The 25,976-nt window shown below is 41.0% G+C and overlaps 1 protein-coding gene across 2 annotated transcripts in view; it reads right to left on the bottom strand.

Annotated features, from left to right (window-relative positions):
* The window catches only part of LOC110125218 (S-adenosyl-L-methionine-dependent tRNA 4-demethylwyosine synthase TYW1), a 144,404-nt gene that overhangs the window by 72,597 nt on the left and 45,831 nt on the right, over positions 1-25,976 (bottom strand). For both annotated transcript variants that reach the window (XM_070461277.1, XM_070461278.1), the window contains 2 exons: positions 12,506-12,683; positions 375-510 (listed from right to left, as the gene is read on the bottom strand). In XM_070461277.1, coding sequence (XP_070317378.1) covers positions 375-510; positions 12,506-12,683 — 314 coding nt within the window. The remainder of the gene's footprint in view (positions 1-374; positions 511-12,505; positions 12,684-25,976) is intronic.

The raw sequence follows: 25,976 nt of genomic DNA, 5'->3' as shown, positions 1-25,976 counted from the left end.
TACGGAGATTTAAGAAGGAGCAAAGGTTTGCAGGAAAAGACATCAGATTTGGACGCTTTGGGGCTGAGTTCCTTACTGGGTAGTTAATTTTGTTCTAGAAATTCAGGAAAACTAAGTTCATATTTAAACATATTCTAGGGTTGCTACGTACTGCGGCTTAACTGTGTTTAATTAGCTTTGGGGTTTTGCATCCCTCTCTAAATACGTGAAATACACATATATAAGGCACAGTGCTAGAAACTTAAGAGGAAGTTGATAAATAAATATTTACTGAATAATAAAAGTAGAAGTCTAAAAAAAGTTGTAGATTTTAGTCTTTTTTAGAAAGAAAAGAAAACCCTCTCCTTTTTTTTTAAAGATGTCATAACTCTTACCTTTGCAGCCAAGGCTTTTAAACTATCGAGGAATCTTTGCCAGAAATCCTTGAAGAGCGGGCGGTCAATTTTCTTCAGGCTGTCTTTGGTGCTAGCGTCCACACTGACGTAGAGCTGGGTAACTGGTTTGAGGTCCCTTGGTAATTGAAAATTTAAAAACAAAAACAAACACAACAGAAGAAAATTATGCATAAGTCAGGCTCTTCACAATGCTAAACTTACAATCTGTAATAGATGCGGTGCTTAAATATGTCACTGGGTCTAGAGACTTCTACTTCTTCCAGAAATTGAAGGTATGATTTGTTTCACTGGTGGCTCAGCTGGTGGGCTTCCCTCATAGCTCAGTTGGTGAAGAATCTGCCTCAATGCAGGAGAGCCTGGCTCGACTCCTGGGTCGGGAAAATCCTCTGGAGAAGGGACAGGCTACCCACGCCAGTATTCTTGGGCTTCCCTTGTGGCTCAGCTGGTAAAGAATCCACAAGTGTTGAGGGAGACCTGGGCTCGATCCCTGGGTTGGGAAGATTCCTTGGAGTAGGGAAAGGCTACCCACTCCAGTATTCTGGCCTGGAGAATTCCATGGACTGTGTGGTCCATAGGGTTGCAAAGAGGCAGACACGACTGAGGACTTTCATTTTCACTTTCAATGCAGAAGATGCAAGAGATGCAAGTTCAATGGGTCGGGAAGATCCCTTAGAGAAGGAAATGGCAACCTACTCCAGTCTTCTTGCCTGGGAAATCCCATGGACAGAGAAGCCTGGTGAGCTAAGTCCACAGGGTGATAAACAGTCAAGATAGGACTGAGCATGTGCGACACTGTAACAGAATAAAATATCAGTTGTTTATTTTTTAAAATGACTGGACACCATCCCTAATGAACTGAAAACATTTGATTACTTAAAACTGGCCTCTCTTCAAACAGGTGTTTCAGGAGAAAATAAAACAAGATCAAGCTTTAGGTCTGGCACTTTCAGCTCAATTACAAGGGGCTCTCAGACCAAAGCTTCTCTAAAAACTCTGCCGCTAAGACTTCTCCAGGGGTCTGTGCTGATGGGCCACCTCCCATCATCAATATGCTGATGGGGTTTTCTAAGGAACAAGAACAAATCTTCTCTGAAGCACAGAGCCACACCAAGGCCTCACCTAGGCCTCTGAGAGCAGGAGTGGATTGACAGTCAAGCCTTGCGTGGACAATGACCTACTCTGAGGGCCATCAGTAAAAAAGAGCGAGCAGAAGGGCAGCCACATATTCACAAAAGAGCACAACCCAGAAGAAAAACACATGTTGCAGATTTTTATCTGTCTTTGCCTTTTTAATCTGCATCCGTCAGTACCACTCATTCCCCACTCTTCTCAAACTCACTGGCTCATTTCACAAAGTAATCATCTACCACATTTCTGCCAGTTATGTTTCAAGCTCAGATTGTACTTTTTCCAAAGCCTCTCTGTTCTCCCTGCCAATGGGTCTCATAATTCACTCTCTTCAGTGAATTTCGAGAAAGAAAGAAATTGCCCCTTAATAATCCTAACTAAATTCTCATTATTAATTTCCTATAACTATTCCATAATTTATATTTACCTCGAGAATGTTATTTATGTGTTTTTTTGGTTTCAAAGCCTATGCCCTTTTAAAAACTGACACATAATTCACATGCCATAAAACTCACCATCAAAGGAGTTTATGTGCTTTTTAGATCTATCAGGGTTGGCCTTACAACTTTCCTTGACGGACAGAAACTCTATTTTTCTTTTTACCCAGTCATATCAGTAGACACTGAAAGCTACTTTTCAGTGGATATTGTTGACTTCAACTGACAGAACTTTTAAAGGAATGTAGGCCAAACGAATGCTTGTAATGATCTGGCTTAGTGACATATGGAAAAACCAGAAGGGGCTAAAGTCAAAGTTGTTAAAAGTGGGGAAGCTTTGATCAAAGCTAGGGATGAATGATTAAAACACGACAGACTCTCATTGCTTTAATCCCTCTCCAGTGCTGATATGATATCTAAAAGGAATCCTTAAAAGTTCAATAATGCGTCACTGCTGAGCAAAGGACATCGATTACTGGAAACGCAGAACGACTGCACACTATAAGGGCAGCAACGTGTCTCACCGCCCCTTTTGCTGGGGGCCTCTTTAATAAGATAGCTACTCTAACTGGACTTTGTGTTTTACAAAACTAAAAAAGACCGTCTTAATGGATACTGCAGGCTATCATCATCTAATAACTCTCAGGACTTTGTGTCATAAAGCTACCTGATGCAAAATGGGAACCGGCCTGACCTTTCCACTACACCTCCATTCCTGCTTTTAGATTATGAACAGTAAATTCCAAAGGCCTTAGTTGTTTTACAAGCCTCCATCACTTCACCAAAAAAAGGCCTGGACATTGACACTAACAATAAGGAATTTTGTCAATACTAGATGCTATAATCAAGGAACTTTATAGATTTTTTTCCAAGGAGCAGAGGAAGAATGGAGAAGAGGAAAAGTCCCTAGGAGCTGTGGAGTGCATTCCTGAGTGGCTCAAAAGCAATAGAAGGACCATGGAGAAACGTTCTGAGTCTCAGGGGTCTTATGCCTGCCTGCTATTGGCCTCTGCTCCCTGAAAAAACAGGCAATGAGGCTCCAAGCTCAGTCATTTGTCTGCCTCCATTCTATACAGAGATAGGATGGTTTTAGTCACATCCTTAAGTAAGTAAGTAAAGTTGCTCAGTCGTGTCCAACTCTTTGTGATCCCATGAACTGTAGCCTACCAGGCTTCTCTGTCCGTGGGATTTTCCAGGCAAATGTACTGGAGTGGGTGGCCATTTCCTTCTCCAGGAGATCTTCCTGACCCAGGGATCAAACCCGGGTCTCCAGCATTGCAGACTGACGCTTTACCATCTGAGCAACCAGGGAAGCCCGTCACATCCTTAAAACCATCATCATAATTCCTGAGGCTCAGAATCTCACAATGCTGTTGAGAATAATTAAAAACTATACAATGAAAAGGATATAAAGCGGGAGCCCAATCCCCAGTGAAAATATCCTGTCAATCTTGATATGATTATTGTGATGACCTTTCATCCTGCTAATTTTAAACCTGAGTTATAAATGATCGTATATAGAAACACACAGTCACTGAAAATAAAAATCCTCTCTTTCTTCCTTTCTTTAGAGATCAGGCCTCATTCTACCCAGAATAATCTCAATAATTATATCAAGGTCCTACCTAAAATGAACCTATTCATCTCTATAGAAAGGAAAAAAGGGAGAAAAATTCATATTTGTAAGAAATCAAGGAGATCAAACCAGTCAATCCTAAAGGAAATCAACCCTGAATATTCACTGGAAAGACTGATGTTGAAGCTCAAATAACTTTGGCCACCTGATGTGAAGAGATGACTCATTGGAACCTTTCCTGATGCTAGGAAAGGTTGAAGGCAGGAGAAGAAGAGGGTGACAGAGGATGAGATGATTGGATAGCATCACCATCTCAATAGACCTAAGTTTAAGCAAACTTTGGGAAATAGTGAAGGACAGGGAAGCCTGGTGTGCTGCAGTTTACGGGGTTGCAGGGAGTTGAAAATGACTTAGCAACCGAACAACAAGAAATCAAGGGAATTCAGTAGTAACTTTGATGCTCCTATTAATAAAAAAATAACCAAAGTGACCATAAGCAAGTGAGAAGTGCACTAAGTTATACACATATTAGAATATTCTAGTTATCTTTAACTACTGATTCATAGTTTAATGGCCTTGTGTTCAGATACTGTGCTCTAAATTATTTCAATACTTTCTTGAAACCTGCTGTAGTGCCCAGTTGACTGTTCTGAGAGCAAGTTCGGTGCTCTTAAGAGGAATTTATATTCCAAAGGTTCAAGCTTCAGTACTCTATTTCTGCCATATAGGCTAAACTTGTTAATTTAGTTGTTCAAACCTTCACTACTTTTACTGATTTCGATTTGCTTGTTTTATCCACTTGAGAGAAGCATGTTAAAAACCTGCTCTTTCTCCTTAGAGTTCTGTCCATTCTGAGATTATATTACTGAGTGTCTATAGATTCTGACATATATACAAACATATTGCTTTATGTTCCTAGTGGGTTTAATATTTTATTATTAAGAATGCCCCATCTCATCTCAAGTAGTGGTTCTTGCCTTAAAGTACACCTCACTGATATTACATAGCCTACCTTTCCAATGGTGTTTTTCATATATTATGTCATGCACTAACAATGTCACTACAAGGTGGTCGTTATTACTGTGATCATTTTACAGATGAGTAAACTAGACACAGAGAAGTTATCTTCCACATGTCAGAAAGACAATAAGAAAGCAAGTCAAGATTCAAATTCAGATCTCTTCTAGACAGAGCCCAACCAAGCTCTTCATCATTTCACTGTGCTGCCTCTCTCTCTCTTTTTAGCTCATCCAGAAAAGCATAGTTCTGAAAGGTATTCCATCAATTCACAGACAAAAAAGAAGACTATATTTTAAACTTAAAACAAACAAAATAGTGGCAGATTTTTTTCTTGGGCTCCAAAATCACTGCTGACGGTGACTGCAGCCACAGAATTAAAAGATGCACCTCGGAAGAAAAGCTATGACAAACCTAGACAGCGTATTAAAAGGCAGAAACATTACTTTGCCAACAAAGGTCCATATAGTCAAAGCTATGGCTTTTGCAGTAGTCGTGTACGGATGTGAGAGTCGGACCATAAAGAAAGCTGAGCACCAAAAAATTGATGCTTTTGAACTATGGTGCTGGAGAAGACTCTTGAGAGTCTCCTGGACTGCAAGGAGATCAAACCAGTCCATCCTAAAGGAAATCAACTGTGAATTTCATTGGAAGGACTGGTGCTGAAGCTGAAGCTCCAATACTTTGGCCACCTGATGGGAAGAGCCGACTCACTGGAAAAGACTCTGATACTGGGAAAGATTGCGGGCAGGAGGAGAAGGGGGCAACAGAGGATGAGATGGCTGGATGGCATCACTGACTCACTGGACATGAGTTTGAGCAAACTCCAGAAGATCATGAAAGACAGGGAAGCCTGGCATGCTCAGTCCATAGGGTCGCAAAGAGTCGGACGTGACTTAGTGACTGAACAACAAAAAACCAAACAAAACAGGCTAAGAGGAAATAAAAAACTTCTGTGGAAAGGAGCAAGTAGTATTTATAACCAATCTTCATTTCATTGCAGCTGTTATCTATAGCCACTTTGAGCTGATAAACACAAGAAAACTTTATTAAAATTCATGCATTTCTTCAAACATTTACTAAGTAATATGTGAAGAGATGTCCAATTTACAGAGTTTCTCTAACACATACAGTGACTCTCTTATTAATAGCAAAAACACAAAGCAAGCAAAGTAACAGAAGCACAAGTAGAAGCAGCAGAAGAAAGAGAATGAAGCTCACACATAGTTTTGATGAAGATGCTCAAAAGTAAACACACACAGGGACAAATTTCGTGGTGGTGGAGGAGGTGTGGGAAGTTAAATGTTAATTGTGTCATAGTTAAAAATGGAACAGAGCTCTGTCTTCTTACAATAAGCCTGCTGGCAGTGAGTAAGCTTTGAATTCGAAAAAGAAAAAATATAAGATTTTAAACGTAAACTTAAAAACAATGGACAAGAAAATCATGTAGAGGTGAGCTAAAGATGAAGCTAAGAGTGAGGCAGTCTACATAGGGCTGTACACTTGACTCTACACCCTCTAATACACTCATAAAGAGGGAGACAGTTTTAGGATTCAAACACCCACAAAGGAAAGGACCCACTAGGTTGAGGGGACTTCCCTTGTGGTGCAGTGGCTAAAAATCTGCCTTGCGATGAAGAGGACATGGGTTTGATTCCTGGTCAGGGAACTAAGAACCCACATGCTGTGGGGCAATGAAGCCCACACAAAGCAACTACTGAGCCCGTGTACTCTGGAGCCTGCGTGCCACAATTAGCTTGCACACCGCAAGTAGAGGGTCTGTGAACTCACATGCCACAAGTAAGACCCATGCAGCCAAATAAATGAATAGAAGGAAAAAAAAAACTGGGTTCAGTGTTGTGGAACATCACCCTCAACACCTTCCTTATTCTACTGCCTGGTCTGCTTTGAGCAAGATGTCTCAAGGAGGTCTTTGACACTTTAGCACAGAACAGTTTACAGGGAGGAACAACATGCAGTGATCTAGTGGGACAGCATTATCCAGGTGCCATGGGCCTTTCTGACGGCAGGGCTGAATGTCAGCATAGATCACGCAGTCTCCAGAATTAAAGAGTCCTAAACTCACATGCCTGCAGGAGCCAAGGATACGCTGCGAGTCAAACAAGCCACTTCTAAACGAAAAAGAGGTTCTCTGGACACCGAACCACAGACTGTGTGAAACACTGAAGAATATTCTTGCCTTACCCCAAGCAATCGGCTTCCATTTTTCTGATATGCGGTGTTCTGTCTACCTTCCGTTGTTTTAGGCCTGTTAGAAATGCTGACGGAAATTTCTCTGCTGTAAGGGATTCAACAGTACGATTCCTCTGACAAGTAGCAGATGACGCTCAGCCTCAGGGCTGAAGAGACAGCCAAGCGGTGGAGAGCACGGCAGACTGAAAAGTACGGGCTTCACTGAACAGATAACCATCCCTGATGTGATACTGTCAGACAGTAAGAAACAGACGCTTGGTCTTTGTCCCTAATTCCTGGCACAGAGCTCCTAAATCTTGGTATTTCTTGAGTGACAGAGTTGAGAGAATTGGTTTTTTTTTTTGAGAGAATTGTTTTTTGTTATCTCTAATGAGCCCCTCTCCACCCAACAAGAATTTATATTAATGAGGTGACTTGGTGGGCCCCTGGACAGCTTCAGGACAGGTGCTGGTGCCAAAAGAACCAACCCGATGATTAGAGGGTTGGCACTTTCAGCCCCACCCACAACCTCTAAGAAAGGGAGACGAGCTAGATAAGAGACTGAGTTCATCACCAATGATCGATCACAATGATTTCAATCGATCCCAATGATTTCAATCGATCCTGTTCCCCAGCTGGCCTGAGTGGTAAAGAACCTGTCTGCCAATGCAGGAGACCCAAGAGACGTGGCTTGAAATTCTGTGGGTGGGCTGGGAGGTCCTTTCATCTTGGCTGCCTTTGCTAGTCTCAGCTGGCACATCTGCTGGGCTGGCTGGTTTATGACGGCCTCAGCTGGGACAGGTGGGGCCTCTGTGTGTGCAGCCTCTTATCCCCCAGCAAGTCTGAAGTTGGCCACATGGTGGCAGGGTTTCAGAGAGCAGCAAGAAAGAGTAAGCCTCGATGCACAGACATCATTCAAGCCTCTGCTTCTGTCACCTTCGCTCACTTCCCCTTGGCCAAAGCAAGTCACGTGGCCGAGCTTGGAGTCAATGGGGGGACACTCAGAGCTACAGCACAAAGGATCATGGATACTAGGAGAGGGAGAATTTATGGCCACTGTTTGTAGTCTGCTGTAGCGCAAATCAGACTGTACTTTGTACCCTGTACAAGGAGGATGGTCTTTAACCTACTGGGACTCAAGTCTTTTTCAGGAATTCAATTTAAAAAAAAAAATCAGAGCTATGTTGGAAGGCCTGGAGGGTTCTTAAGACTGGAAATCTCAAACTGGCAATTGATAAGGAATAGGTTTTATTTGTCCAGCTCCACCTTTAGAAACTTTTCTCTTTTTTTGAGCCAACATTTACAATCCTGAGATTTTGCATAAAAGAAATGTCTTTTGGAAATCTTTGGAAAGAAAGACAATCTGGCAAAAATTGCTAAGAACCAAGTATGAAGTGCTGTTTTTACGACATTAGATCACTTCAGAACACTCTTATCTGGTTTTTGACTCACAACACTTCTGACACCAGATGTGTGGTTCCTCTCCACACCAAAGAGTCCTGTAGTTCTCTGCAGACACCAGCTAGGTGTCCTGTGTTCAATTCTATTCTGACAGTAAATCCCTGGAGTCAGCACAGACCTCCCGGGTCAGGACTCAGTCCCAAGCTGCCCCTGCTTCTGACACCAGTCACGGTCCCAGGTTGCCACCTGTGCTTCTGATCAACTGCCTGTGGATCTGGGCACCCTATGACCCCCTCCTTGGGTTCGATAATCTGCTAGAACAGCTCTCAGAGTTCAGGGAAAACAGTTTACTTTCTATTACTAGTTTATTTTCAAGATTACAACTCAGAAAACTGCCGGATAAAAAGATGAGGGGGAAAGGGCACTTGGCATCTCTACTCTCTCTAGATGCATCAGCTTCCCACCACCTAAAGTATTCGCTGACCTGGAAACCAAACGAATGGTGGAGAGTTTGAGTGACTCAGTTCCAAGGAAAATGACTACAGCAAAAGATAACTGATACATGCTGTGGTACCTCAGTTAATGCCTATCAAAAATACTACTATAAAAACACTTGTTTTTTAACTCAAAATGGATTAAAGATCTAAATGTAAGACCAGAAACTATAAAACTCCTAGAGAAAAACATAGGCAAAACACTCTCCGACATAAATCACAGCAGGATCCTCTGACCCACCTCCCAGAATGTTGGAAATAAAAGCAAAAATAAACAAATGGGACCTAATGAAACTTAAAAGCTTTTGCACAACAAAGGAAACTATAAGCAAGGTGAAAAGACAGCCCTCAGATTGGGAGAAAATAATAGCAAACGAAGCAACAGACAAAGGATTAATCCCAAAAATATACAAGCAACTCCTACAGCTCAATTCCAGAAAAATAAATGACCCAATCAAAAATGGGCCAAAGAACTAAACAGACATTTCTCCAAAGAAGACATACAGATGGCTAACAAACACATGAAAAGATGCTCAACATCACTCATTATCAGAGAAATGCAAATCAAAACCACAATGAGGTACCATTACACGCCAGTCAGGATGGCTGCTATCCAAAAGTCTACAAGCAATAAATGCTGGAGAGGGTGTGGAGAAAAGGGAACCCTCTTACACTGTTGGTGGGAATGCAAACTAGTACAGCCACTATGGAGAACAGTGTGGAGATTTCTTAAAAAACTGGAAATAGAACTGCCATATGACCCAGCAATACCACTTCTGGGCATACACACCGAGGAAACCAGATCTGAAAGAGACACGTGCACCCCAATGTTCATCGCAGCACTGTTTATAATAGCCAGGACATGGAAGCAACCTAGATGCCCGTCAGCAGACGAATGGACAAGGAAGCTGTGGTACATATACATATCAGCCATTAAAAAGAATTCATTTGAATCAGTTCTAATGAGATGGATGAAACTGGAGCCCATCATACAGAGTGAAGTAAGCCAGAAAGATAAAGAACATTACAGCATACTAACACATATATATGGAATTTAGAAAGATGGTAATGATAACCCTATATGCAAAACAGAAAAAGAGACACAGATGTACAGAACAGAATTTTGGACTCTGTGGGAGAAGGCGAGGGTGGGATGTTTCGAGAGAACAGCATCGAAACATGTATATTATCTATAGTGAAACAGATCACCAGCCCAGGTTGGATGCATGAGACAAGTGCTCGGGCCTGGTGCACTGGGAAGACCCAGAGGGATTGGGTAGAGAGGGAGGTGGGAGGGGGGATCAGGATGGGGAATACATGTAAATCCATGGCTGATTCATGTCAATGTATGACAAAATCCACTACAGTATTGTAAAGTAGTTAGCCTCCAACTAATAAAAATAAATGAAGAAAAAAAAAACACACTTGCTTTTGTGGAACTAAGAGGACTTTTTCTCAAGAGAAGGGTTTTTTGTTGTTGTTTAGTCATCAACAGCTCTATTGTTCAGTGTCACATTCTGGTCACTTTTATTAGCCGCCATGTTGACAAATAAAAACATAAAGCTTTCTCATCTGCCTATGGTGTTTTTTTCCTATCTTCCATAAATCCTCAAGGACCACTCACTGTGAAAACTCCCTTCTTGTGGGAGAACTGTCAGCGAAGAACCCTATGCGTTGGAGCTGGAGGAGAAACTGAGATCCTCTTAAAGAAAAGTTAAGTATCCCGAAAAGGCCACTAGCCTGAATGTGACGCTTGTATGTAGGTCAAGGGAAGACCAGCTAACAAAGTCAAGAGTTCCTTTGATCAGAGTATGGGCGATCCCTCTGCTGTTACAGGGCCCCACAATCCTATCAATCAACCTGGCCAGAACTTTCCCAGTCATCAGCTAAGTCCTCCTCTATGCAGGGCTCACAGAGCCATCCAGCTTGCCAAGCTTATTGATCTATCATGCCTCAATGACACCTTTTTTTTTTCTCTTCCTTTTTTATTTTTTAAATTATGAAAGTATGACAACACATATACAGCAGACTTGGAAAACACAGAACAAAGTGACATATAGTTCCACTATATATTACAATTATTTTTTTAAGTAGAAAAATTAAGATTTTTAGTTGGAGTTTCAATATCAAACTCTCAAAAATTAACAGAATGAATAGACAGAAAAGTAGAAGGATGTGGTAGATCCAAAAAGCACCATGAACCAACTCAACATAATTAAGATTTATACAATTTTCACACAACAGTAGGATACAAATTCAGGTTCCCATAGACGATAAACTAGGAGACACTGGACTATATCCAAGGACATAAAACAAGGTGAAAAATTTCATAGTCTAAACGTATTGAAATCACAGTATCTGTTCTCTTACCACTGTGGAATTATGTTAGAAATCAATATATCAAAAGATATCTGAAAATAATCCACATATTTTCAAGTATAATGTCAATGACACCTTTTTGAAGACTCCTCATTCTGTCTTCCTTTCATCCTTACAACTCTTAAACAAACCTTACCATCTCCTATCCAGTTTCCTGTTTCCTGGCCCTCCCACTTTATACAAACATGCTGGCAGATTACTCTGCAGAAAGCAAGATCTTCCTAAAGAACAGCATTTGAAGTCATCGCCCCAACCTATTCAAGTTGGTTTCCAGTTGCCAGGCTCTTTTGCACCCTCTGTGGTCCAAATCAACTAAATTTACATAATGGTATCCCAAAGACCCCAATTCTGTATCTTTCTCAGGCAGTTCTTATTAAAAACCAACAGTTTCCTATCTCCTCAAGTACCAATCCCAGCCATATTTTTAAAATTTATTATATTTTTTTAAATTAGGTTTCCCTGGTAGCTCAGTTGGTAAAGAATCTGACTGCAACGCAGGAGACCCAGGTTTAATTCCTGGGTCGGGAAGATCTGCTGGAAAAGGGATAGGCTGCCCACTCCAGTATTCCTGGGCTTCCCTGGCGGCTCAGCTGGTAAAGAATCTGCCTGCAATGCAGGAGACCTGGCTTCAATCCCTGGGTTGGGAAGATCCCCTGGAGAAAGGAAAGGCTATTAAAAACCTACAGTTTCCTATCTCCCCAAGTACCAATCCCAGCCATATTGTTAAAATTTATTTTTTTAATTAGGATAATTACTATCTCGCTGTATCTCACTGTCTGCTGAACCCAGTGCAGGCAAGGTATGGGCAGGGAAGCTGGAAGAAGATGCAAGGAGCCATATAAACTGCGGACATGCTTTATTGGCTCATGGCTGATGCAGCAGCAACTCAACTCAGCACAACTCTACTCTGCCTCTAAGAGCTTTTCAGGTGGTGCTCACACACACAGGACCACACCACCACGCACATGCGCAGTGCCACAGATGATCCCAGCTAGTAGGACGTGAGGGGAGTGGGGCAAGAGAGCCTGACCACCGCCACCTGGCCAATTGCTCTCTCCCTACAATTACTTTACAATATCGTGTCGGTTTCTGCCATACATCAACATGAATCAGCCATAGGTATCCACATGTTCCCTCCCTCTAGAACCTCCCTCCCCGCCTTCTAGGTTGTCACTGCCATATTTTGAGACCCAAATTTAATAAGCCTTCTCAGAGAAGTTTTTACCCCACTTCTCCTATTTTAAAAAAAAAGAAAAACTTCTCTGTTGAACTCCCCCAGCAATTTTTTTTTGCCTCTGTTCTTTAAACAAATGTTATCTTTCCCAATAGAATCGATGTTTAGGAGCAGGTGCTCTGACCCCTCAAAGCCAACATTTATACATTGTTAGAAATGAGTAAATCCTTTCTGAATCAATACCTGTTAGTTTTACCTCTTAGTTAAACACAGATTCAAGAAGCATCATCTTGACAGGTGAGACCACTCACCTGATTTCTGCAGGGAACTGTGCATTTGTGACCAGGAAACTGGAGATTTTACACTCGTGAAGTAGCTTCAAAAATTTGTTGATTTCTGGGTACATGATGGGCTCTCCCACGAGGGACAACGCACAGTGCTTTACTGTCATTCCTTCCTCAAAGCGTTCTTCTTTGACGCCTGGCACTCCTGGAAGACAGTGGAAAGGATCATGTTCAATAAGGTACAAATAGAGGATGTCACTTTTATTTTCCATAATTAAAAAATTTTTATTTTTCTTAATGGTTCTTTAATTTTAGAGGGAAAAGTCATTTTTGATACCAGCCAAATAATACAAAACAAGGGCTGGGGGGAGGGCCCTTAAAAATTATTGAAAGTGAAATCACTCAGTCATGTCCGACTCTTTGTGACCCCATGGACCGTAGCCTGCCAGACTCCTCCACGCATGGGATTTTCCAGGCAAGAATACTGGAGTGCATTGCCATTTCCTTCTCTGAGGGATCTTTCCAACCCAGGGATCAAACCCAGGTCTCCCGCATTGCAGACAGATTCTTTAACAGCTGAGCCACATTAAGTCAGAAAAAAAAGGAAAAACCTAGAATTATTAAACCAGCAATCTCATCCTTGGTTTTAATACTATTTAAACTATATCAATAAAGCAGGCAAAGCAAATTGTATTATTAGCTAATTATTTGGAACACAGAATACATTACTTTCCATAATTTGCTTAGCTCTGCGTTCCATCATGTTGGTCTAAGAAAATGAACTCAGTATAGCTACATAAGGCAAGTGAAGTGAAAATCGCTCAGTCGTGTCCAACTCTTTGCGACCCCATGGACTGTGTATAGTCTACGGAATTCTCTAGGCCAGAATACTGGAGTGGGTAACCTTTCCCTTCTCCAGGGGATCTTCCCAACCCAGGTCTCCCACATTGCAGGCAGATTCTTTACCAAGAGAACCACAAGGGAAGCCCAAGAATAGCCTCTCCTATACTAATCATTGTCTCCCTTCGTCCTTCGAGTATTCTGAATTAAGAGTGTGGAAAACTAGAGCCACCAAGATCCAGCACCAAAGGTTCTATTTAACTGGAGTGGGTGCAAGCCAGGGTCATGGGAGCTTTAACAGTTTCTCAGGTGATTCTAATGTGCAGCCAAGGTAAAAAACCACTGCACAGAGACTTCCCTGCTGGTCCAGCGGCTAAGACTCTGCGCTCCTAATGCAGGAGGCCCAGGTTCCATCCCTGGTCCGGGAACTAGATCCCATGTGCCACAACTCAGACCCAGTGCAGGCAAACAAATAAATAACTTTTCTTTTTAAATTTCTATCAGTTTAAAACCATTTTTTAAAAAAAGAAAACCACTGTATTAAACCAGCGGTCTCCAAACTTAGAAATACACTGGAATCACCTGGGACTATCTTCAAAGTTCCAAACTCCAGGCCACAGCCCAGGCCAATAAAATCACCATCTCTGGGGGAGGGGCCTGGGCATCAGGAGTTTTTGAAGCTCCCCAGGTGATCCCAATGTGCAGTCAAGCTTAGGGACCCACTGGCACACACCATGGATTTCCACTGTAGGTAGACGTTGAGAAATAACCTAAAGAATTTTTTTAAAATCTCAGCATCCAGGCAGTATCCCAAGCCAATTAAATCTTGATCTTTGGGGATGAGCTTGAGACATTGGTATTTATTAAATGCCCCCCATGTGACTCGAGTGGACTGCATAGGTCAAGTAGTACTGCTTTTGACTCAATGCAAAAAGCATTCATGGGGAAAAAAAAAAAGAAAAAAATTATTTTTAATAAATAGAAAGCATTCATTAGTGTCCCTCAATCTAACCCGAGTTGGAAAGGCTTGGAAAGAGCATAAGAAGGCCAATAAAAATAAACCTTCTTTACTTCAGACATTTCTGTCCATTATCTCTCAGTTCTTTTTTATTATTACTATTTATTTTTCATTGGAGGATAATTACAATACTGTGTTGGTTTCTGCCATACAGCAACATGAATCAGCCACAGGTATAAATATGCCTCCTCCCTCTTGAACTTCCCTCTCACCTCCCACCCCACCCACCCCAGCCCTCCCTAGGTTGTCACAGAACACCGGATTTGAGCTCCCTGCATCACATAGCAAATTCCCACTGGATATCTGTTTTACATATGGTAATGTCTCCTTAGTGGTCTAATGGTTAGGATTTGGTGCTCTCTCTAGGTTCTTTATTTTTTAAGATTTATTTATTTTTAATTGATTGACGATTGATTTACAATACTGGTTTCATTTCTGACATACATCATGATAACCACTCAATCACATCTCTTTGTGACCTCATGGACTGCGCACGCCAGGCTTCCCTTCTCCCAGAACTTGCTCAAATTCATGTCCATTGAGTCAGTGATGCCATCCAACCATCTCATCCTCTGCTGTCCCCTTCTCCTCCTGCTTTCAATCTTTCCCAGCACCACAGTCTTCTCTAATAAATCGGTTCTTTGCATCAGGTGGCCAAAGTATTGGAGCTTCAGCTTCAGCATCAGTCCTTCCAGTGAATATTCAGAACTGATTTCCTTTAGGACTGACTGGTTTGATCTCCTTGAAGTCCAAGGGAGTTAACCACAGATTATACATATGTCCCCTCCCTCTTGAATCTCCCTCCCAGCTCCAGTCCATTCCCACGCCTCTAGGTTATTACAGAGCCCCAGTTTGAGTTCCCTGAGTCATACAAGAGATTCCCATTGGCTATCTATTTACATATGTTAGTGTATATGAATCCATGCTACTTTCTCCAGGTATTTTTTGAAAATTATATTCTTTCTAAAGAGTATAATATTCCTCACCAAGATTGGAAGTGGGGAGGAGCATATTCATACACCTTCTCAGTCATTTCTTAGTCATCTCTGAAATGCAGTTTTCTTCACTATAAGAAGTATTTACCCCAAAGAATGTTTGTTAAAATTAAATGAGATAATGCATGGAAAGGCTTTAGCAGATGGCCTACCACACACACACACACACACAAATTCATTAAGGATGTGTTTTTATCATCACCTTTATCCTGGTTTCTTAAAATAATTAAATCCCAGTCACTATCACCTTAAGGAAGAACAAATCTGGAGAAAATAAAGTTAGCTTTCACTGCTTGCTTGTGCTTTAGTTTCCAGGAGGTGACTTTATTTTACACACACACACACACACACACACATAATCTACTTGGAAATAAGCAAATGCAAGTAAACACCCAAGCCATCAAAATCAACATAATACAGGCTAAAATCAGAACAATCTAAAAGTGGAAGGTTTATCTTCTTTTATGACTACCTAACTGCAATTCTAAGAATGTATTTCATGTCAGTATTGGAGATGGGTAATTTTTTAAGTTACTGAAATCTAAAATCTTAAGTGAATCAAGGTTTTACATAAAAACTTGATACTTAACTCACTCTGTGTTGCCAAGACAACTCAGCATTAAGTATAAAATCTTCTTTTTGTAAAAAAAAGAAAGAAACATCATTAATCTCCCCATTAGGAGAAGAGCTGAAGGGCAGATTTAATCTGAAGTGGCAAACTTAACCTAGAACTCAGAAAGAAGAATGACTGAGCCTGGCAAGGCAGTCAGATGCACCGGAAGTCAGATGTACCAGGTTCAAACTCTGGCTCTACCACTAGGGTTGTGTCCTGAGTCAAGTCACTCACCCCCTCTACACCTATTCCCTGATGTATAACATGGGGAATTCACACACACACACACACAGGCACACAGTTGTGAGAATTCAATGAAATAAGCCACATGAAATAACTAGTTTGGTACCAAGCCCAACACATAAGCATTTTCAAAAAATCTTAGCTGCAATTATTTTATTATGATAATTATTTCATGAATTGTAATATAAATTCAATTATTTTCTATTTTAAATAAAATGGTAATTCCATTCAATTCAACATACAGTTGATCTTTGAACAACAAAGTTTGGAAGAGTGCAGGCCCACATGTATGTGGTTTTTTCTACATACACACATACACATATATATATAGTTCTTTTATATATATATATATATATATATACACATAAAATTTTTGGAAATTTCTATTTATATAAAAGTTTTTGAAGATTTGTGACAATTTGAAAAGTCTCACAGATACACCCCATAACATAGTAATATCAAAAAAAATTAAGAAAAACTTAGGTGTATCATGAATGCATAAAATACATGTAGATACAACTCTATCATTTACTATCATAAAATATACATGTTTTTTAAAGTTAAAATGTATCAAAATGTACTCACACAAACAGACCAGTACAGAACCACTCCCAGTTGACAGAAATGTAAACAAAGGTAAAGATGCAGTATAGACTGTAACACTGTAAAAATTTCCTAGCACCTCCTATTGCTACAGCCCTGAGCACAAATGCTGCAAGTATCTGTTTGAAACTCCACGTGAGATTCATCATCATGTGACCAGTTGTCTCTCTAGTCAATTTCCTTGCAGTACGAAATTGAGTTTTAAGCTCTCTCACAGTTTTCATCATGTTTAGTGCAATACCGTAAACCTTGAATAACAGCACGGACCCATATGATATGTGATGCTGGAAGTGCTCCCAAGAAGCAGAGAAAAGTGACAAAAGGGTAAATGGCTTGATATGTGCCGAGAGTCAAGTCTGCAGCTGTGGTTGCCCGCCACTTCAAGACAAATGAGTTCAGTGGAAGGACCATTGTAAAAAAAGAAAAAGAAAAGGAAATTCATGAAGCTGTTGCTGCAGCTACAGCAGGTGTGAAAACCTTGAGCTTTTTGTAAAACGCCTTTTTATCTCATATTGAAAATGTAGCTTTTATGTGTGGGGCAGGATTGTTACAAGAAAGACATACCTACAGATGAATATGATTCAAAAGGTGAAGTCATTATATGACAACTCAGAGCAAAAGGAAGGTGAAGGATCTAAAGCTGGAGAATGGAATGCCAGCAAAGGATGGTTTGATGATTTTAAAAAGAGGTCTGACTTTTAAAATGTCAAGATAACAGGAGGAGAGCTTCTGCCAACCAAGAGGCAGCAAAGGAATTCCCAGCAAAGAAAATCATTGAGAAGAAAGGATATCTGCCAGAACAGGTTTTTAATGTAGTCAAAAGTGCCCTATGCTGGGGTGCAAAGAAAGCTTCAAAGGACATTTTATTAGTAAGGAAGAGGAGCCAGCACCAGGATTTAAGGCAGGAATGAGCAGGCTAATGCCAAGGTGCTAGGCAAATGCAGTCAGGTTTATGATTATGATTGCTCTTCTCTATAAAGTTGTTAACCCCTGAGCCTTCAACGGATAAGATAAACACCAGCTGCCAGTCTTCTGGTTGTACAAAAAGAAAGTGTGGACAATGGGAAGACTTTTTCTGGATTGGTTCCATGGATGCTCTGTCCCTGAAGTCAGGAAGTACCTTGCTGGCAAGGGACCGTCTTTTAAAGTTCTTTTGATATTGGACAATGCCTCATATTGGACAATGGCCAATCCAGACCCCATGAGTTCAACACCACAGGCACCCGAATGGTTTACTTGCCCCCAAACACAACGTCTCTAATTCAGCCTCTAGACTGGGGGTAAAGACCTTGGGCTTCTATGTGGTGCTAGCAGTAAAGAACTGCTGGCCAGTGCAGGAAACAAGAGGTGAAGGTTCGATCCCTGGGTCGGGAAGATCCCCTGGAGGAGGGCATGGCAACCCACTCCAGTATTCTTGCTTAGAAAATCCCCATGGAGAATGCAAACTAGTACAGCCACTATGGAGAACAGTGTGGAGATTTCTTTAAAAACTGGAAATAGAACTGCCATATGACCCAGCAATACCACTTCTGGGCATACACACCGAGGAAACCAGATCTGAAAGAGACACGTGCACCCCAATGTTCATCGCAGCACTGTTTATAATAGCCAGGACATGGAAGCAACCTAGATGCCCATCAGCAGATGAATGGATAAGGAAGCTGTGGTACATATACACCATGGAATATTACTCAGCCATTAAAAAGAATTCATTTGAATCAGTACTAATGAGATGGATGAAACTGGAGCCCATCATACAGAGTGAAGTAAGCCAGAAAGATAAAGAACATTACAGCATACTAACACATATATATGGAATTTAGAAAGATGGTAATGATAACCCTATATGCAAAACAGAAAAAGAGACACAGATGTACAGAACAGACTTTTGGACTCTGTGGGAGAAGGCGAGGGTGGGATGTTTCGAGAGAACAGCATCGAAACATGTATATTATCTATAGTGAAACAGATTGCCAGCCCAGGTTGGATGCATGAGACAAGTGCTCAGACCTGGTGCACTGGGAAGACCCAGAGGGATTGGGTAGAGAGGGAGGTGGGAGGGGGGATCGGGATGGGGAATACATGTAAATCCATGGCTGATTCATGTCAATGTATGACAAAACCCACTACAATACTGTAAAGTAATTGGCCTCCAACTAATAAAAATAAATGAAAAATAAATAAATAAATAAGCCATGGAGATGTCAAAAAAAAAATTTTTTTTAATTAAATGCCAAAACTCTAAAAAAAAAAAAAGAAAGAAAGAAAATCCCCGTGGACACAGGAGACTGGCTGGCTGCAGTCGTAAAGAATTGGACATGACTGAAGCAACTGAGCATGCATGCATGCACTTTATATCACTGAAAGATGCTGAAGCAGAAACTTAAGATTCCAGAATTTTTATCCTAAGGTCATACAATAAGCTGAATAACCCAGAAAAATGACATAAGGTTCAACACCAAGTATTCCTATTTCTTTGGGGTTTTTGAGAAGGTGAGGGGGCATTGGTTAATAATGAACCTTTATTCTTTTAATAATTTTTATGTCTTTTTTTAAATTGAGGTATAACTGACAAATATGAGTACTCCTATTTCTAAAGATTGGACCAATCAGAAATAAAACATTCTTTCTTCTCAAATAATGATACCATTCCTGGCCAAAGATCTTCCTAAGTACCCCTCCTGGCTGAAAGTCACAAACAATAGATCTTTGATCCAGCCACTTCTATTGTGACATTTATTTCATAAACAAGCTTCAGAAAACAATTAGCTCGTGGTATTCTTTTCCTGGCTTCCACATTCCTTTTGGATGTGTACTTTAGCACACCTTGTTCCTGAGGCCCATCTATTAGAGACCATTTATTTTTTGCATTAAACAATAGATAAAATCACCGAGCAACAAATGATGTCTTCTTCATCTTTGCACTTTCAGCCCTGAGCACATTCTTCCCTAAGAATGTTCATTCACTTGATCTCAGCTGAACTGATGGGAAACTGAGTTAAAGAAACCTGAACCTGAGACTTCCATGGTGGTCGAGTGGCTAAGGCACCATGCTCCCAAGGCAGGGGGCCCAGGTTCATTCCCCGGTCAGGGAACTAGAACCCACATGCCACAATGAAAATCGAAGATCCTGTGTGCCGCAACTAAGAACCAGCACAGACAAATACACAAATTTAACTAAGGAAAAAAACAAAAAGAAACCTCAACCCCATTCTCTGAAGCCTGTGTCTCCCTGCCATGGTGGTATCTGGAGGGGGGCAGTGAGCATTTTGAAAAGATGCTGAGATGTACTTTAATCCCGACCCACTTGTAATCAGTGTGAAGTTAATTTTACATTGTGCATATAAAGGGGAAAGCTAACAAAGGTCATGGGAAGAAGACTGTTTAATGATCAATAAAATAACTGAAAAGACAATGATTACCCTTGAGGTTGAGAACAGAAGCACAAAAAAGAAACGTTGAAAAGATCAGAATGTCTTCAAAATGTGCTGAAGGCTGGCCACTGAGCCAAAAGCTGGAAGTAAGTGTTAGTAAGTGTTAGTCGCTCAGTCGTGCCCAACTCTTTGTGACCCCATGGACTGCAGCCCACCAGGCTCCTGTGTCCATGAGATTTTCCAGGCAAGGATACTGGAGTGGGTTGCCATTTCCGTCTCCAGGGGATCTTCCCGACCCAGGGATCAAATCCAGGTCTCCTGCACTGCAGGCAGATTCTTTACTGACTGAGCTACAAGGGAAGCCCCAAAAGCTGGAAACTCAGAGGCAAAAACAATACCCACAACAAGCCTCATCCCATACAAAAATCAGATCATCGAATGACTGGACCAGACCCAGGAAGGGAGTGGGAAAGGAAACAAAGAACTCCACAGCAGAGTGAGGGGAAACATCAGTGAGTTAAGAGTGAGATCCAAGGAGAGGTGGGAGTGGAAAAATATAACAAACTAGGAAGAAAACAGCTACAAACCTTCGAAAATTGCCTGTAACTTTCAACTTATGAGTCCTGTTTCCTAAATTTCTGTTGAAATCTGAAATTCATATTCCTCCAGATATAATGCTATTAAAACGGAGATGAAGTTACCATTCAAACCCCGACCATCCCCGCCAACATCAAATTAATCTGTAATATACCTAAACTATGAGCTTCCCCGGTGGCACTAGTGGTGAAGAACCCACCTGCCAACACAGGAGATGTGAGAGACTCGGGTTCGATCCCTGGGTCAGGAAGATCCCCAAAGAGGAAACGGCAAGCCACACTGGCACTCTTGCCTGGAGAAATCCTACGGCTACAGTCCATGGAGTCACCACAAGTCAGACACGACTGAAGCAACCTAGCACAGCACATACCTAAACTATAGCACTACCAGGCCATTTCAACATCACCTAATCAAATTCAATTTTTTTTTTTCCTATAGGAAAATGTATCCCAAGTTCCAACTGAAGAAACCAGAAACACACTTTTACTTTTGGCTTTTTGTTTTGTTTTTCTTTTTTGTAAGCCACAAGGGGACACATGGTAATAACAACAGGGCTTTAACAGGGAAATTCTAAAAGGGATGTGGAAGAAGAGAAAGCAGAACTAATTTCCTGTAGGGCATCTGTGAGTAATTCTACATTTGAGATTAAGCCACTTCTCCAGGCCAGTCTCTAATAAGGAGTTCTGATTTGGGGAAGACAGACTAGACTCTTCACCAGGGGCTGAAATGAAATCTAGAGTGACATTCCTGCATCTTTAGCACCCAGAACTGGAACGTGTGTCAGAGCATCACCCAGGAATGGTACTCAGTTCAGAAGAGGTAGAGTGACTTCATTAGTCTCACCATCCTCACTTTGAAACTGACTATCCAGAAAGGACAGTCACCTGTTTCATTAATATTTACACCCTTAGAGATCTCTTCAAGAAAATTAGAGATACCAAGGGAACATTTCATGCAAAGATGTGCACAATAAAGGACAGAAATCGTATGGACCTAACAGAAGCAGAAGATATTAAGAAGTAGTAGCAAGAATACACTGAAGAACTATACAAAAAAGATCTTCATGACCCAGATAACCTAGGTGTGATCACTCACCTACAGTCAGATATCCTGGAATGCAAAGTGGGCCATAGGAAGCATCACTACGAACAAAGCTAGTGGAGGGGATGGAATTCCAGTTGAGCTATTCCAAATCCTAAAAGATGATGCTATGAAACTGCTGAACTCAATAAGCCAACAAATTTGGAAAACTCAGCAGTGGCCACCAAACTGGAAAAGGTCAGTTTTCATTCCAATCCCAAAGAAAGGAAATGCCAAAGAATGTTCAAACTACTGCACAATTGCACTCATCTCACACACTAGCTCAAAATTCTCTAAGCCAGGCTTCAACAGTACGTGAACTGTGAACTTCAAGATGTTCAAGCTGGATTTAGAAAAGGCAGAGGAACCAGAGATCAAATTGCCAACATCCGTTGGATCATCAAAAAAGCAAAAGAGTTCCAGAAAAACATCTACTTTTGCTTTACTGACCATGCCAAAGCCTTTGACTGTGTGGATCACAACAAACTGTGGAAAATTCTGAAACAGATGGGAGTATCAGACCACCTTACCTGCCTTCTGAGAAATCTGTATGCAGGTCAAGAAGTAACAGTTAGAACTGGACATGGAACAACACACTGGTTCCAAACTGGGAAAGGAGTACGTCAAGGCTGTATATTGTCACCCTGCTTATTTAACTTATACGCAGAATACATCATGGGAAATGCTGGGCTGGATGAAGCATAAGCTGGAATCAAGATTGCCAGGAGAAATATCAATAACCTCAGAAATGCAGATAACACCACCCTTATGGCAGAAAACGAAGAAGAACTAAAGAGCCTCTTGATAAAAGTGAAAGAGGAGAGTGAAAAAGTTGACTTAACACTCAACACTCAGAAAACTAAGATCATGACATCTGGTCCCATCACTTCATGGCAAATAGATGGGGAAACAATGGAAACAGTGACAGACTTAATTTTGGGGGGCTCCAAAATCACTGCAGATGGTGACTGCAGCCATGACATTAAAAGACGCTTACTCCTTGGGAGGAAAGTTATGACCAACCTGGATAGAATATTAAAAAGCAGGGACATTACTTTGCCAACAAAGGTCTGTCTAATCAAAGCTATGGTTTTTTTCAGTAGTCATGTATGGGTGTGAGAGTTGGACTATAAAGAAGACTGAGCGCCAAAGAATTGATGCTTTTGAACTGTGGTGTTGGAGAAGACTCTTGAGAGTCCCTTGGGCTGCAAGGAGATCCAACCCGTCCATCCTAAAGGAAATCAGTCTGGAATATTCATTGGAAGGACTGATGCTGAAGCTGAAGCTCCAATACTCTGGCCACCTGATGCGAAGAACAGATTCATTTGAAAAGACCTTGATGCTGGGAAAGATTGAACGTGGGAGGAGAAGGGGGCGACAGAGGATGAGGTGGTTGGATGGCATCACTGACTTGATGGACATGAGTCTGAGTAAGCTCCGGGAGTTGGTGATGGACAGGGAGGCCTGGTGTACTACAGTCCATGCGGTCACAAAGAGTCGGACACAACTGAGTGACTAAACTGAACTGAACTTAGGGATGAATGAGAGACAGAACACAGGGATTTCACTGATTGCAGGAGGAATTCGGGTTCATTAAAAAAGAAAACTTTAGATTATAACCATTAATAAAAACTGAGTGAAGTTAGAAAATCTCACTGCCTAGCTGAATGGCCACAGTAAACAACCATTAACTTTTACATTTCAGGTTACTTTCTGCCAAGAGCCAAAAAGACAGAAAACATATCTTCTAATACTATAGTCTCACAGTAAGATTTGCTGCAGTTATTAAAACAATGAGACAGATTTTCAAAAAAGTAATGTCTTGATTAAGCCCAGAACGAAGTAAGAAGCATTAACAAACAGTCACCACCATCTAAAAAATTGGAAACTAAGGGAGTTCTCATTCTTAGTGAAAATACAATGAATCAGAGCTCCTTTAAGCCCATGTGCAGACCTGTGCCCATGTGCCCACCACACCTTCAAAAATACTTTTTTCTACTACTGTAAAGAAAAACTGTTTTCAGCATTCTGAAGAGTGTCAGTGTACAAGTATCAACCAGTTCCAATTTGAAAACCTTTCAAGAAAATTTACTGTTGATTAAATAAAGAGATGTTTTGCTGACGTGGTAACATTTGTCAAGGCAATTAATTAAGGTATGCAAAAAGCATCCTTTGTGAGAATTACAAGGGCAAGGTAGATACTCTATGAAAGCTGTTTTTAAGGGTGAATGAATGGCAGCTGCTGTATTTCAGGGGTCACCCCCACCCTCTTGGGCATTCTCACCCCGACTCAGGATTCACTTATTCACAGACAAGCTCTGTTCTTTCTCCCTACAATCCTATATCTGTCCCTCCCCTGCAAGACAATATATATACTTTAAAACGCTTTTGTCTCTTATGCCACAGGTACCTGAAGACAAACCGTCTAAGAGGCCTACTGATTAAAGCAAGCACAAGGTTACTAACCAGGGACACCTTTCTGCACAGGACAAACCCTCCAACAAGCTAGGCAGACAACAAAGACTACGTGCTCACCAAGCTCACCTAACACATGTTATTAACATGAAGAAAGGCGGCCTCATGATTTATTCATCTCTTATTTCCATTTAAAGTACATTTACAAAAATGCTCCTGTCAGAAAAATCACTATCAAAACTCAGGTTGTCACTCTGTATCAAGGACATCTCAGGATGGAAAAATGCATGTCTACTCCTCGGGGCTGCTTCCACCCATACAAAATGCCTGGCACACAATTTATTCAGGGAGCTTCCTAGATATCCATGAAACACACATCCTCGGCCATTACCCCATTATTTAAGGATTCAACTGCTTCTTTAAGCACAAAATAAAAACATACTGATTACACTAAAAAGGTAAAATTACTGGTGTTTGCCTGCTTCTGATATGACTATCTAGGATGGCTAACTTTACATGTCAACTTGGCTGGGCCATGGTGCCCAGTTTGGTCAAACGTTATTCTGGATGTTAGATGGTTAAGATGTCTTCTGGGTGATATTAACATTTAGGTCAATGGACTTTGGGTAAAGCAGACTGCCCTTTCTAATGCAGATGAGCCTCATCAAATCAACTGAAAGCCTTAAAGAAGAAAGGATGACAGCCCCCAAGCAAGAAGGAATTCTGCAAGCATACTGCCTCTGGATTTGAACTGCAAATGCTTCCTTAAATCTCCAGCCTGCTGGTCAATCCCATCAGATTATTTTTATCTTTTTGATTGACCAAGTCTGTACAATTCCATGATCCAACTCTTTAAGCCAATCTCACTCTATCAATCTCTCTCTCTCTCCCTCTAAACACACCCACACAGCATCCTGATGACTCTGTTTCTCTGAAGAACTCTGACTAGTAACTAAGTATCCAAAAGAAAGTAAGACTTTGCCGTGACATTAACTTAAAAGGCTTAAAGGTTTATTTGAAGATCAACAATTGATAATATTAACTAAATCAACAAAGCATCTAAGAAAAGCTAGTAAATTCCTAATGTAGAGACTTACTGGTTTTTTACTACATGGTTTCATTTAATTTTCCAAAAGGCTGGTAAGAGACACTGCTTTTTCCAAATAAGAGAAAATAACTTGTTTCCAAAAAAAAAAATTCTTGAGACTAAAAACCAAGATGAAATATTAAAATATTTATTAGCATCTCTGCAGATGTACAAGTTGGCACATACATATGCACATATATATGTATAGGGCAATTTTCCTTAGAAAACTCATAAAGAGTAATATAAATTTATAAATTACTTTTATAAATTATTATTGCTCTTGCATCACTATTTGCATTACTTTCCCAATTTCTCCTAGGAAGTCAGAATAGTACTAAGAAATACCATGGTAAAAAATGAGAAATAGATTTGGTCTTTGCTCTGGTTCCTGGCACAAAGCTCCTATAACCCCTGGGATTTTCTGAGCGGAGGGAGTACCTTTTGCATTCAGAAGGACCCCTTTGGGAACTTCCCTCGCGGTCTGGGGTTAAGACTCCGTGCTTCAGCCGCAGGGGACACGACACCTGGCCGGGGAACTAAGATCCCAAATGTCAGGCAGCACAGCCAAAAAATAAACAAGGAGCCCCTTTTAAGTACACCTAAGGACATTTGTGCAAATGGGGTGACAGAGGG

This window comes from Odocoileus virginianus, chromosome 33, assembly GCF_023699985.2.
Source record: "Odocoileus virginianus isolate 20LAN1187 ecotype Illinois chromosome 33, Ovbor_1.2, whole genome shotgun sequence".
NCBI lineage: Eukaryota > Metazoa > Chordata > Mammalia > Artiodactyla > Cervidae > Odocoileus > Odocoileus virginianus.
The sequence above is the reverse complement of the archived record's forward strand: the minus strand, read 5'-3'. Positions and strand labels throughout refer to the sequence as shown.